Here is a 13,398-nt window from a genome sequence, read left to right as displayed (position 1 = left end):
CGGTCATCTTTGCAGCTGGCCAGGAGGGCTGGGGTGCCTCATGTGGACTGTTCCCTGGGGGAAGGAGGGCAGATTTCAGAGTGCTTATGGGCTCCTGGTGTCAGCTTGCTACAGAGCAAGCTGGTGTACGCCCAGCTTCTTTGTCAGTGAGAAAATGTCGGTAGACTGAGTTTGGCTCCCTGAGGAATTAATAAAGAGGCACAGGGCTGCCCCAGACAACCATGGGTCCTCCCTGCGCCTGACAACAGCGCACAACTTGAGATGAGATGTGGCAGCTCCTGAGTAGTCCCTCTAAAGCCGACGACGGTGCAGGCCCCTCGCCTTGCCAAGACACAGGACACATCCTGGGGCATCCTCAGACCAGGGTTTAATTCTGTTGCAAACAAGGAGCAGTTCTGTGCCGAGCAGATTGTTGGGACTGATACCTGTCTGCCTCAGAGCTCAGCATCAATAGCCCCACACAGTCCTGAGTGTGCAGAATGGCTCTGGGGACCGGCCTTTCACCAGGATTTGAGTGATAAATATGGCCCCAGGAGCGATTTGCTCAGAGCCATGACTCCTCCCGGGACAGCAAGGGCTGGCATGGGTGCTCCCTCTATCTCTGCAGCCTAAGATTCTCCCAGCAACGTGGCCAAGCTGGGGAGCCAGCATGACCACAGGGACCAGGAGATGCTGCCATCCAGCGAGCATTTGAAGGGGGGCAGGGTCAATGCCACAGAACTAAGGTCAAGTTAACCCTGCCTGTGTGCTGGTACTACTGAGGGCAGGAGGCAACGTCAAATCAAGGCACTGAGGAACAGGAGCACATTGCTAACTCACTGCTCCATCTCCAGAGAGAATGGCAGGCTGCTCCTAGGGTCACAGTTGGATCAGTGTCCAGTGGAGGGAGGGCAGGAGCCGGCCCTGCCCAGAACCCTCTAGCTAAGTCCCTTGCCTGGGACAGAGTCTGTTCCACATCACTTACGGCGCTTTTTCTTCTGTTCTTTTCGTTTCTGAGCCCTCACATCCTTCTTCAGGCGGCTGTCAACCACCTTGAACTGGCCCTTGACCCCAGGGGGACGGCGCACGCGGGGTCCTACACCCTTCTTGGCCACCAAGTAGGTGACCTGTCGTTTCTCCTTGCCCAGTCCAGCCTTCTTGTAGATGCTGCAGGAAGAGGGGAACAGGTGAGAACCGAAACCACAGCCCTACCAAGAGCTCAGATAGCAGGATTTGTCCAGGAGCTTGGCATCAGCACACATCCAAAGGCCAATACTAGGCTCTGCAGGGCAGCTATACCTCAAGATGGGGCTCCCCAGGACAAGTACCCAGCTCCTCCCAGCTCTCGCTTGCTCTCCTGCTGTGCTGTCCTGTTCCCTTTCCTCTATCTTCCCAACCCTCAGCCTACCCACAAGTACAGCCCAACTCTCCCTGGCCCCGCTGGGTTATGCTCAGGAGCTGCTCCCACACTGCCTTGCCATCCAGCCTAGCACAATCCAAAACACCCAGATCCCAGCTTCACCACTCACCGCCGCAGCTGGGCCACTTTCTCCCGCTCTGAGATATCCACCGTGCTCACCACGGCCTCTGCTTTCTTCTTCATCTGCTCCATCTTCTTCAGCATCTGCAAGGACAGCAAAGCTCAGAGGCAAAGAAAACTGGGGGACAGAACATCTGGGACAGAGGGGACGGAATACCTGTCCAGGACCACAGCCCCACTCACCCGCCGCTTCTTGCGGGCCTTGGCCTCCGCCACCTTCTTGATGGGCCGCGCATTGATTTCGCGCCAGCGCTGCCGATACTCCTCCACTGTCTGCCGGTCTAGGGGTATCTGCTTGTGTCGATGCTGCTTCTCCTCCTCTGTGAACCACTCAGGCAGTTCCCCCTCATCCTCATTGAAAGAGTATCTGGGGGACAAACAGACTGTGAGCAGCGCACAGGATCCCAGCCAGTTCCCTGCCAACTCCAATACATCTGCCACCCCCACTGCCTGTCCTGTCAGGGGACCATACGCTACTCCCCCTCCAGCAACCACAGCTGGAAGTACCTGTTGAAGGAGTCATCAATCAGATCCCGTCTGGCCTTTTTAGAGGTGGCGATGACCGAACCAAGTGCCAGGCCCTCTGCGTCCAGGACACGGGCTTTCTTCACTGCAGCACACAGATAGATTAAAGCTTGTCCTGTCTGCAAGCAGCCTCAGACCCAGAGGGCCAGTAGCCACTCCTTCCCAGGCCAGATACACAGGACCTGCCCTTGCCTCCTGTCCCCAAAGAGGGACTTGTTATATCACCTGGCACACACGGGCCCAGACTGCAGCGCCACTCACCTGGGTCCTCAATGGGCACCACTTCGAAGCCACTCGACTCATCTCGGGCTCGCTTCTTCCCCACTGATGTTGGCAGCCTGTGGGGAGGTGAGCTGTCAGGGCTGGGGCAGATGCACGCAGGGGTCCCCATGTACCCCTTCTCCTGAACTGTGGAGCAAGATAGAGCATCCAGACTGCTCCTCTCCTGCCCCTCACCTCTCCTCATCGCTGCTGCTGTCATCGTCACTGCTCTCCTCATCCTGTGCTTCACCACCATCTGGTCTTGTGTCCACTACAGTCTTAGGCTTGGTCACGGCTTCCTCCTGAGGAACCTTTTTCTGCCCTTTTCCTTTCTCCTTGTCTACAGGACAGGAGTCAGTGGGTGAGAGAGGATGAAGGCAGACCCCACTCCAGAACTTAACCCCTTCCTCCAGAGACACTTCTTGTTAATGCTACATTAATGCAGGCTTGTTAACTGTATAATGTTACAGGCTGGAAAGGAGCTCTGGGGATCCCCAGCAACGCAGCCCCCTCATTGACCTGTCCGAGACTCCCGCTGTCTCTGAGCCAGCATCTGTGACTGTCCCAGTTCCAGGTCCTCGTCTGCATCATCCTCGATGCCAGCGAAGGCATCCTGTGAATTGGGGATAGTATGTCAGGTAAATGGGTAGAGCTGGGGAGGAGATATTGAGGCCGAGGCTGTCCCATCAGTTCTGGGCCACGGGGACTCACCTTCCCAAACCATAAACTAGTCTGCCGTTCCTCCAGCACTGACTTCTCCTCCAGGGGCACCAGAAGGGGATTTTCCTCTTCCTCCTCTGCGTCCTCTTCCTCCTCAAAGGTCACCCTGTAACAGACAGCAGCAAGATCAGTGCCCACAGCTAGGACAGGGTATGCCTCCCCTTTCCCCAATCCGCAAAGCTGCTCCAAAGGGAGTCTCTACCCCAGGACAGCCTCTCATTGCTCTCACCTCTTTGTACCCTGCTCTCGCCTTTCCCGCTCCAGCTGGCGCTGACGTGCCTCTATCTCAACCAGCTCCTCTGGGTCCAGATCGCTGGCCAGGGACACATCATCTGCTTCGTCCCGATCTGAGAGACAAATGTCATCGTCCCCAGGCCCCATCTCCAGGAGGGCGTCTGCTGATGCCATGTCCCCCCGGGCCATCTCATTCAGCAGCTACAATATGAGCGAAATGATAGTCATGAGCAAAAGTCCATCTCTTTCCTGCCTGCCAACATCCTAGTCCTGCCAGTAGCCTTAAGAACCTTCCCACTGTCCTCATACCTGGGTCTTGTGGATAGTCTGGAGGGAGAACATGCTAGTGTCACCCTCATCAGCAATGGAGACACCGGGGAGGTCCATCTTCAACTCCACACGCTCACGCTGCTTCCGTTGCTCCTTCAGGATCTTCTTCTTCTTCCTGAAAGAGGAGGCGAAGAAACGAGGCCACACCGGCCCCCCCACATCTCAGTGTCTCAATCCACTGCCATGTTGCTGCCAGACCAAAGGGCCCAAGAACACCATCATCCCACTGCGAGGCGTCCCCAGCTTTGGTGCAACGAGAGCCCACAACATTTGGGAACAGCTGCTTCACCTGCCTGGAGGAGCAGCTGGCCCCAAAGACCCCAGATCTTGGGGGTCACCTTCTCCACCACTTCCTCTCTGAAGGAGAAAGGCCCTGACGTTACTGGCCCATCCGCACATTTAGAGCCCTGCTATGCTACACTAGCATGATTTTCCCCTGGCTCTCCTCATCTGAGCAGTTTTCACCTCTTTAACTCTGCCAGTTCCTTGGCCTTCATCTCTGCCAATGCCAGCTCTACTTCCTCTTCTTCTTTTGCCATCTCATCAGCTGTGGCTTTTGGTGACATCTTCTTTTCCTCCTCCTGGCCTTCCTCCTCTTCGCCAGAGCTCAGGCTGTCAAAAGGAAGCAGCTCAGAGTGTCTCTTCTGGTGGCAGCCCCAACCAACCACATTGGTGCTTTGGGACAGCCCTGGTGTCTCCTACCTGATATCCAGCTCCTTTGCCTGCTCTTTCAGTTTTTTAGCCAGGAAACGTCGCAGTTTTGTCCTCCAGTTCAGCAGGGCTCTGTACAGGGAGGCAGCCAGTCTGAGACACCTGTCCAGGTCCAGCGTGCCACCCTGTCCCAGTCCCAGTCTTCCCAGTACCTGAGCTCCTTGCGCCCCAGCACGCGGATGTCTTTGCAGCATTGACGCAGCTCCTCTGTGGTGGCACTGTGATTCTCAAGCTCACCATCCCCTAGTGTGATCTGGATGCAGCGAAGAAAAAGCACTGCCACTCCCAAGCACCAGCCGCTGCCCTGCCTCCCCTTCCTCTGCAGGAGCAGGGCTAGGAGCCACCACTGGGGCAGCTAGCTGCCCTCCTTCACTGCTCTGTGCTCCTGAGGACTAGGCTCTGGGGCCACCAAAGTTCCTCTGGCCTCAGATACTCACCTCATTGGCCTTGGAGAGGAAGTCCACAGGGTTGGGAGCCTTGAGGAAGTCCATCAGGGTGAAGCGGCGGTACAGGGTCGTGTCACCATCTGCGTAGCCCTCTGCCTATGGAAGAAGGAAGCCTTATGAGCCACGCAGCTTCAGCCACCCCCAGAAGTCAAATCATTTCACATAATTTGTGTTTAGCTGCAGCATCCACCTAAACATGCCCAAGTGATGCATGGACAAGAACAGATTACCAGCCTCTACCACCTGCTGAGTATCAGGTCCAGCTCTAGGATGACTCCTCCAGCCTCAACCTAATCTCAGATGCAGAAGGGAGATGGCAATACAGGCTTGTGAAGCTCCACTCTAAGTTGAAGCTGTTTCACATAGCCATTGGCATCCTGTGCCCCAAAGACACCTCACGGAGACATAAGCCCTGTGGCCAACTGTTGCAGGAAGAATACAATACTGGTCTATCCCCATCCAGCCTCATGGCTTGTTCACAACTCCCCCTCACCACCTTCAAAGGCTATGAATCTCTCTACTACCAGCTCTTCCACCCACTAGTATCCTGCAGTCTCTCAACTTCCCAGACAGCACTCCTGATTAAGTATCTTAACCACCATCCCCAGCCCCTTTCACGTGTGTTTGGCTTTGCTGCCCAGCAAAGCAAATCAGCCAGCTGCCCCCCAACATCCTCCTCCTTCCTGCAGCTATTCAGGTGCTTGTGAGCTCCCAGAAACCATCTCCTCCTGCTCCTCACAGACTTTGTCTAACTGCTGCCCCCACAAGAGCTTTTGCTGCTCGTCTGTCCCATGACAGAGTTGAAATTGGGAAGGCAGATGGCTCCCCAGGACAAGCAGAACAGGGAAAATAGCACCACGGAGACAGACGCTCTCTCAGGCTGTGGCTGTTCCCTTGAGTCAACTCTTTGCTGAAGGACCCTTAGTCCACCCCAGGAGCGCACCATCCTCATACCTTTGGCTTCTTCTTGCTGATCAGCTCACTCACGGATTTGGTCTGAACCTCTACCTCCTTGAAGGCATATTTTGGGTCAAAGAATTTGCTGTCAATTTTATCTGGAGCCTGATAACCTGTGACATGGGAATCAGAAATAACAGTCAGGAACTGCCCTGTCCCAGTGCCCCAAGCTGTCAACAGTTGCAAGCTCCCCTTGGCCACTCACCCTGGCACACCACAAAGATTTCAGCGGACTCGTTGCGGGAGGCTTGGGGCTTGGTGGCCTGGACCTTGCGGAAGAACTGCTGGAAGATCCACAGGAGAGGCTGGTAGTCTCGAGAGCGAAAAACCTTGGTGATGAACCAGCCGCCTTTGCAGAGGAATTCGCAGGCCAGCTTTAGGGCCATGAGAGTCAGGTTGGCTGAAGTGGGAGAAAGCAGCAGTCAACAGAGTTGTCATCTCCTCATCACCTGGCTCCCTGTCCCACAACATGTGCCATCATCCATGCTGGCGCATGAGATAGACCCACCCTTGCAGCCCCCCACAGCTGCTCCAGGCCACACTACAGCTCTGCAAGGACTCTACCTTGGGAGTAAGCATCGTGCACCCAGCTGGCTCCCACGTTAGGAGCCCCATCGTTCAGCACCACATCCACCTTCCACGTCTGCAGCTCTTTGCGCAGGGCCTGATGACCAGAAGCACATGTTAGTCCTGCTAACGCTTGTCGTTCTGCATGAGCCGGCAGGCGGCATCCCCAGTTCCCAAAAGCCCATGTTTCCACCCGCCTGCCAACCTAGACACTCAGTTCAGCCCCCTGCTCTGGTCCTGCCCCCAAATTAGCCGTGATTAAGCAGCTAAGGTGACTCCCATCCCAGACAGACCTGCTGAATCCCAAACCAACATGTGACACTTGGTGGGGCGGTGGGGAGGTTTTTACCTGGCGACACTTCTCAGTAGTGATGTCCTCCTGCAGCGTCACCACATTGGGAATGGGTTTGATGGGGACCAAATCCACTCCTAGTATAAGAAAGAGATGTCAACATTGCAATTTCTCCCCCTCAACCTGGGTTCCAACCTGTCACAGCCTAGATTTGCAGCTCATTCCCTCCATGTACCAGTGTCCCCAAAGCACCGTGTCCCTCAGTCACATCCATGGACTACAGTGGAGGTCCTTGCACCCAGTCTACACTAGCACATCCTTGCCCACCCCTGTTCCAGCTCAGCACAAGGTCCCACCACTCACCAATGATCAAGCTGGAAACAGGCATGAATTTGGAAGCCACCTGTAACCTGCAAAGAGCAGAGAGGTTCAAAGCTACAGCAGGATCCCATGAGAGCCTCCAACCATGAACTGTACAGCCTGAGGCTTGGGATCTGCCTTGAGATCTGTGACAGGGAACAAGATGAGCCACCACCAAGGCAGAAAACATTAAAGCCACTTCACTACAAGGTTCCAGCCACCCAAACCACCAGATTTCTACTTCATCTGTGAAAGTCTTTTTCAAAGGCACCCTTGAGTCAGGAACAGATTAGATACCCAGACAGAATAACTTGGATATCCCCATGTTGCCATGTGGGGAAGCCACAAAGGTTAAGGGCTACTGGACTAGCAGCACACACAAACAAAATGATAACTAAAGAGTATTTCAGTCTGCATCACTTACACACAGCCCAGAAACTGAGTCTCCTGCAAGCAGATGCCTGTTGGCTTATGGCTCAAACCCCTCAGTAGTGGGAAGCATTTTAGCAGCTTCAACAAAAAGCAGCCATGGTTCTCATTGACTCCCCATCAACATGATATCTGGGCTGGAGGAGCAAACACATCTTACACGGACCACTTTCCAAATGGTAGCCAAGTGTGTTCCTCTACGCTCTGGCTGGTCTTGCTCACCCATGCACCTCCAGGAGGGAGGTCTGTGGGGCAGCTGGAGACACTGAGCCATGGCTCAGGGCCCTGGTGACACTCACCACCCACCAGGGGCTGCACATAGGTCCAGCAGCGCCCGGGCCTTCTGCAAAAACTGGAACTTCCTATTGAGCTGGAGAAGTTTGAAGGAGGAGCGGGAACGAAAGCCTGTGGGAAGAAGAGCGAGGGGTTACAGATTACTAAGGGCTACAGGTTTCCCCTTCTTCTTCTGGTGTGCACAGGCCCTGTTTACCTGTCTCCTTGGCCAGGTGGTAGAACTTGTCCCGCCGGCTCTTCCCCACTTTGCTCTTCTTGCCCATGGTGCCGTCGGGCTGAGATCCGGGTGGGTCTGGGAGCTGCGGTCAGCTTGCACACGGGCCTGCGGGGAGGATAAGGGGGTGAGCTCGGGGCGGCAGAGCTGCGAGGGCAGACCCGGTGTCCTCCCACCGCCGCCGGTGTCTGCCGGCCTTGCATTCCCACACTGCTCCCCAGCCCCGGCCCAGCTCGGCTGGGGGGGGGGGAGGGTCTGACCCCGCCTCGGGGTCCCGTGGGCTGCCTCGGTTCCCCCTTCCGCCGCCTGGGCCCACGCAAGACCCCGCCGCGCCCGGCCCCGCTCACCGCCACGCTCCCGCGTGCGCGCCCCGCTGCCTCGGGCTGCCACCCGCCGGGCGCCTGGCTTCCGCTTCCGGACGCCCTTCACCACCATCTTGGGAGTGTTGTCTCAGTACTGAGTCCCCGGTGCGAGAGGCGAAACGGGCCTCCGTGCGCTCATGAAGAGAGTAAAGGGAGAAGATCCCCAAGGAAGTGCGTTTTCAGCCTATTTACAGCCCTCTAACATTTCACAGTACGGAAAAATAACGCTTGACCTTATAAAGATGGCGGCAAAGCAGGGGCGCCTGGTACCACGTCTGCGCACGCGCATTCTCACCCCGCCAGCGCTGCAGTGCGCATGCGCCCTCCCAGCCTTCGGGAGTTGGAACATGTTTGTTTGTTACCATGTCATTGTTGGGGGGAGGAAGTGACGTCAGCGCGCTCCTCGCGCGGGGGGCGGGCAGCGGAAGGGACACCGCAGCCATCTTTAGTGCAGGCAGTGGCGGTGCCGGTGTCCCGATGCCGGCGGAGAAGATGGCGGTGGACGGACCTGAGCAGGTGAGGCTGGATCCGGGGCGGGGTTAGGGGCTGTCGGCGGCCGCGGGGTGTCCGGGCCGCGCCGTTCTGCCGTGCTGAGGGCGGGCTTGAGGCCTGGGCCTGGTGGGTCGCCGTGACTCGGCGGGTCTCGCCTCAGTCTTGGCGCGGAGGGTGGGGGGAGACGAGGGGTCCTAGGGGACGAGAGGGCATGGAGAACCCGGGAGCTGGCGCTGGGGACAGGCCTGTGGAAGCGCATGAGGGAGTTGGGATCTGATCCGTGGACAGGCTCGGGGAGGAAGGAGGCACCGGGGCAAATGGGGCCCGAGGGCCCCTAGGGGGTTGGCCCGGGGGCAGAGGTGTCTTGCGGGGCCCTTGGGGAACCGGGAGGCCCCCAAGGCCCAGTCGCATCCCGCTGAGTCCCGTTTTCTCACAGATGGAGATGGACGACGGGAAGGGCGGCACGGGGCTCCGGCAGTACTACCTGTCCAAGATCGAGGAGCTGCAGGTGAGCTATCTCCAGCCATGCACTGCTCTGGGAACCTATTGCTATGGTTCCAGCCAAGGGTGCCCATCTTTCTCTGGGCCTGCCCTCAGTCCAAGACCAAATGCAGTGCTTTGTAGGCCTTTCACTGCTTTGGTGCCCTGTCCTAGGATGCAAGGAGGAGGCAGCACTTCTCAGGGTGGCATCTACAGGCAGGGCCATCGATCTAGCCTTTGGGCGATATGGGCATACAAGATATCTCTGTCCTACCCAGTGTCATCGCTGCTGTGCATGTATGAGATATTGCCTAATCCTTGGTAAAGGAGCCTGGCTGGCCATGTCCTGTTTGGAAAGGCTGTGCTGTACTAGGTGCCTGTCCCAGGATGAAAGCTGCTCCTCTCTGTTCTGCTGCAGCTCAACTAGTGGCTGTTGCATGTACTTGGTGTGCAGTTGATTTGAACGCTCTACGGGGATGCTGAAGTCTCAGCTAAGTTCTTTGGCTTTTTATGTAGCTCATCGTGAATGAGAAGAGCCAGAATCTGCGGCGCTTGCAAGCGCAAAGAAACGAATTGAATGCCAAAGGTACAGTCCTCTCATCTTTCTCACCCTGATCTCCTGCAGTGATGTGGCCACTCAGCCACTCCTAGCTGCTGGGCTGATGACTTGTGACCCAGTTGTGGGCCAGCACGGCTAGTACTGTTGTCAGAAGGGTCCAGCTCATGCCAGATGAAGAAATGTGTGCTAAGTTTCATAAATCCTCTAGTTGTTTTGCTCTTTATGGTGATACTTTTCTTTTTGGTGGGTGGGTGGCTGTGAGTGGGTTTTTGGATTTCTGTGTGTGTGTGGAGAGGATTATTGTTTGTTTTTTGCTATTTTAATTAGGGAAAGGTGGGCTGCCTTGGTTCTAGCTGAGCAGGAGTCTGCACTGGTGCCCAAGATGCCCCAGAAGGGCTCTGTGGGCCACCTCCATCAGGGTGTCTTCCTGCTGTGTTGGGTGCTGATGCCTGTGACTGGGCAGAATGGTGGTGCTGATGGCTCCCTTGCTCTTCACAGTGCGCCTGCTGCGGGAGGAACTGCAATTGCTGCAGGAACAGGGCTCCTATGTGGGGGAGGTGGTGAGAGCCATGGACAAGAAGAAAGTACTCGTCAAGGTACAGAGCTGGGGCGAGCAGATTGGGGTAGGGCAGACTCTTTCCTCATCCCTGTGCAAGGAGAGGGGTAGGGGGCAGAAGCAATAGCACAAGTTCTGGGAGGGATGTAACGAGGAAGAAACTTGAAGTGAGAAATGTTTCTCTAGAGGAGCACCTTGTAGCAGCTCTCCTGGGCCCTGACCTTCCCCAAGCAGGTGGGAAGCACCTGGCTTAGTGGTTCTGTGGGGCAGGTAGGGCTGCAGGGCATTTGTTGGTGTCTGAGCTGCGTAGCTCCTCCTCCTTCTCCCTCTGAGAACCTAGTATGGCTATTAGACACGATTGGTGACTTCAGATAGAGAAATAACTTACGGTGACAACTGCCATGTTCCAGGTGCACCCGGAAGGGAAGTTCGTGGTGGACGTCGACAAGAACATTGACATTAATGATGTGAGTGTGGGAATGTTCTGGGGGCCGTGGGTGGGACGGGAAGGTGATTGCTCCCTTTGGGGCGGCCTAGTGCTGCTTGTGGCATTCTTCAGCCTGGGGTGGCTCGGAAGGGCCGTGTTTGGGCCAGGCACTAAGCTTCACTCTGCTTTCGGTGTAGGTGACCCCCAACTGCCGTGTGGCACTGCGCAATGACAGCTACACGCTGCACAAGATCCTGCCCAACAAAGTGGACCCTCTCGTGTCGCTGATGATGGTGGAGAAGGTCCCAGATTCTACTTATGAAATGATTGGGGGTTTGGACAAGCAGATAAAGGAGATCAAGGAAGTGATCGAGCTGCCAGTCAAACACCCAGAGCTCTTTGAGGCCCTGGGAATTGCCCAGCCCAAGGTAAGTGCTGTCCATATGGCCCTGGTGTGAGTAGGGGCCGTTGGCCACTACAATGAGAGGAGCACCCTGGGGTGCTCCTGCAGTTGCTGCCCCAGTGGCACTGCGATGCTGCAGTCCTGCCGCTCACCGGCCAGGCTTGTTGCGTATTGCCTGCTTCCTGCAGGAGGTTGTTTGGGCTTGTGGGAGGGAGAGGTGATTCTGGGGTGTCATCGCTTCTTGGGTGCTGGGTCCCACTTCCTGAAGGAGGGAAAGAATGTAGGTGCTGCTGCCCTGGTGAGGGCGTTTGCTCTCTTCATCTGTGGCCCTACCTTGAGGGCAGGGGAGAGGGGTCTTTGCTGTCCGGGTACTGACAGAGCGGGGTTCTGAGGCCCTACCTGGCAGCAGTGCCAAGGTGATCGCACGGCTGTTGCAGGGCGTGCTGCTCTACGGACCTCCTGGTACGGGCAAGACTCTGCTGGCCAGGGCTGTGGCCCACCACACCGATTGCACCTTCATCCGTGTCTCAGGCTCCGAACTGGTGCAAAAGTTCATTGGCGAAGGTAAAAGCATGCAAGGGGGGGGGCTGCTGCATGGATCAGTATCAGCCTGAGCCCCAGAGAGGGCTTCGATGGTGCTGTGTGACTTCCAGCCTGGCTCCCAGGGGCCAAAAGTCTCTTGCACGGTGTCCTGGGCTTGCAGAGACACCATGGGTGCACCAGACTCTGCACAGTGCCAGGGCTCAACCCTCTCTGCTCCCTGCAGGTGCCCGCATGGTGCGGGAGCTCTTTGTGATGGCCCGGGAACATGCCCCATCCATCATCTTCATGGATGAGATTGACTCGATTGGCTCCTCCCGCTTGGAGGGTGGCTCCGGCGGGGACAGTGAGGTGCAGCGCACTATGTTGGAGCTCCTCAACCAGCTTGATGGCTTTGAAGCCACCAAGAATATCAAGGTATGAGGACTGTTGTCCCTGGTTGGGTCCTGAGCCACCTGGAGAAAGGGACAATGTCCTGCTGGTCCCATGGTGGCAGTGAGGGGCCCAGAGTGGTGACAGCTGCTGCTTTCCTGGTGCAGGTGATCATGGCCACAAATCGGATTGACATTCTGGACTCAGCTTTGCTGCGTCCTGGCCGCATCGACAGGAAGATCGAGTTTCCCCCTCCCAATGAGGAGGTAGGTGAGATGCCCTAGGGCAGGTCCCATGTCTCTGTCATCCTGGCCCAATCCTTGGTGGGAAAATGAGGTCCTAATCCCTGTCTGGGAGCAACTTCTGTGCTTGTTCTAGGGGTTCCAACCTTTGCCTCACTGCTGCTGTCCTTACAGGCCCGTTTAGACATCCTCAAGATCCATTCCCGGAAAATGAACCTGACACGAGGCATCAACTTGCGAAAGATAGCTGAGCTGATGCCAGGAGCGTCGGGTGCGGAGGTGAAGGTAAGCCAGGCACTGCAAGATGAGCAGCAGCTGGGTGCCTGGATGTGGTCTTGGCCACCAACATGTGCCCTGTTGGCCCTTACTGGGGTGCAGGCTCGGGCGGATGGAGAAGAGCAAAGGGTGATACCTCTGTTCCCTGGCAGGGGGTGTGCACAGAAGCTGGCATGTATGCACTGAGGGAGAGGCGGGTGCATGTGACACAAGAAGACTTCGAAATGGCTGTTGCCAAGGTAAGTGCCATGGCGGGGAGGTGAGGGGAACTGCTGGGTGGCTCCTCCTGGGGAGCTGGCAGTGGGGCACAAACTGACCTCTGGGGCAGGATCTGCTCAGCTTGCTTTGCCCTTCAGCTACCTCTAGAGCACCAACAACAATCTAAAATGGTTGCTCCTGGGCACTAAAATGCCACTGTCTACAGGGTTAAGCTCTAAGCAGACTCCAAGAGGCTGGAGAAGGTGGAGGCTGGGCTATGGTGACCACAGAATATGGGGGTAGCTGGAGACAATGGTTATAGCACTGGCCCTGCCTAAGACTGCAGCTCCTGGGTTTAGTGGCACCTTCCAGGGTGCCCCCTCCAACTAGATAGAGATGAGACCTGGGTGCTAGGACCTGAACTTCTCCTCCCTGCCCAGGTGATGCAGAAGGACAGTGAGAAGAACATGTCCATCAAGAAGCTATGGAAGTAACAGCGAGGCTGGGGCTGCTCCTTGTTTCATTTCGTCCAATAAAGCGCTGCTGCGGCCAGGCTCACGTGCTGATTTGGGGCAAAGGGAGAGCAGCGCTGGCTCTCACTGGGGCAGCGAAGGGCTACGAAAGGGGAAGCC

At 56.6% G+C, this 13,398-nt stretch overlaps 2 protein-coding genes across 2 annotated transcripts; one reads left to right on the top strand and one right to left on the bottom strand.

Moving 5' to 3' along the window:
- Positions 1–345: 345 nt before the first annotated feature.
- Positions 346–8,256, bottom strand: FTSJ3 (FtsJ RNA 2'-O-methyltransferase 3). The gene is made up of 22 exons (XM_062595645.1): positions 8,207–8,256; positions 7,842–7,967; positions 7,651–7,756; positions 6,926–6,972; positions 6,620–6,699; positions 6,268–6,367; positions 5,909–6,103; positions 5,701–5,816; positions 4,738–4,842; positions 4,453–4,553; positions 4,292–4,372; positions 4,055–4,201; positions 3,569–3,704; positions 3,255–3,460; positions 3,017–3,131; positions 2,825–2,918; positions 2,501–2,645; positions 2,306–2,382; positions 2,027–2,129; positions 1,703–1,886; positions 1,509–1,603; positions 346–1,146 (listed from the first exon to the last, which is right to left on the bottom strand). The coding sequence occupies exons 2-22, from the start codon at positions 7,906–7,908 to the stop codon at positions 957–959; spliced, it is 2,490 nt and encodes an 829-aa protein (XP_062451629.1). The 5' UTR covers positions 7,909–7,967; positions 8,207–8,256; the 3' UTR covers positions 346–956.
- A 369-nt stretch (positions 8,257–8,625) lies between these two features.
- Positions 8,626–13,320, top strand: PSMC5 (proteasome 26S subunit, ATPase 5). Its single transcript, XM_062595437.1, has 12 exons — positions 8,626–8,737; positions 9,150–9,221; positions 9,710–9,779; positions 10,251–10,348; positions 10,719–10,775; positions 10,933–11,163; positions 11,576–11,702; positions 11,905–12,095; positions 12,218–12,316; positions 12,467–12,577; positions 12,721–12,807; positions 13,207–13,320. The coding sequence occupies exons 1-12, from the start codon at positions 8,699–8,701 to the stop codon at positions 13,258–13,260; spliced, it is 1,236 nt and encodes a 411-aa protein (XP_062451421.1). The 5' UTR covers positions 8,626–8,698; the 3' UTR covers positions 13,261–13,320.
- The last annotated feature ends 78 nt before the right edge of the window (positions 13,321–13,398 follow it).

This window comes from Rhea pennata, chromosome 26, assembly GCF_028389875.1.
Source record: "Rhea pennata isolate bPtePen1 chromosome 26, bPtePen1.pri, whole genome shotgun sequence".
Classification (NCBI taxonomy): domain Eukaryota; kingdom Metazoa; phylum Chordata; class Aves; order Rheiformes; family Rheidae; genus Rhea; species Rhea pennata.
Note: the sequence above shows the minus strand (reverse complement) of the source record. Positions and strands in the feature narration are given on the sequence as shown.

Excerpts from the sequence above, each read along its gene's own strand:
- PSMC5 (XM_062595437.1), top strand. The coding sequence starts at position 8,699 with ATGCCGGCGGAGAAGATGGCGGTGGACGGACCTGAGCAG. Across the intron at positions 9,222-9,709 it reads CCAAGATCGAGGAGCTGCAG|CTCATCGTGAATGAGAAGAG; the intron begins GTGAGCTATCTC and ends CTTTTTATGTAG. Across the intron at positions 10,776-10,932 it reads AGAACATTGACATTAATGAT|GTGACCCCCAACTGCCGTGT; the intron begins GTGAGTGTGGGA and ends CTTTCGGTGTAG.
- FTSJ3 (XM_062595645.1), bottom strand. The coding sequence starts at position 7,908 with ATGGGCAAGAAGAGCAAAGTGGGGAAGAGCCGGCGGGACAAGTTCTAC. Across the intron at positions 3,705-4,054 it reads GAACTGGCAGAGTTAAAGAG|GAAGAAGAAGAAGATCCTGA; the intron begins GTGAAAACTGCT and ends CTCCTCTTTCAG. Across the intron at positions 2,130-2,305 it reads GGTGCCCATTGAGGACCCAG|TGAAGAAAGCCCGTGTCCTG; the intron begins GTGAGTGGCGCT and ends TGTGTGCTGCAG.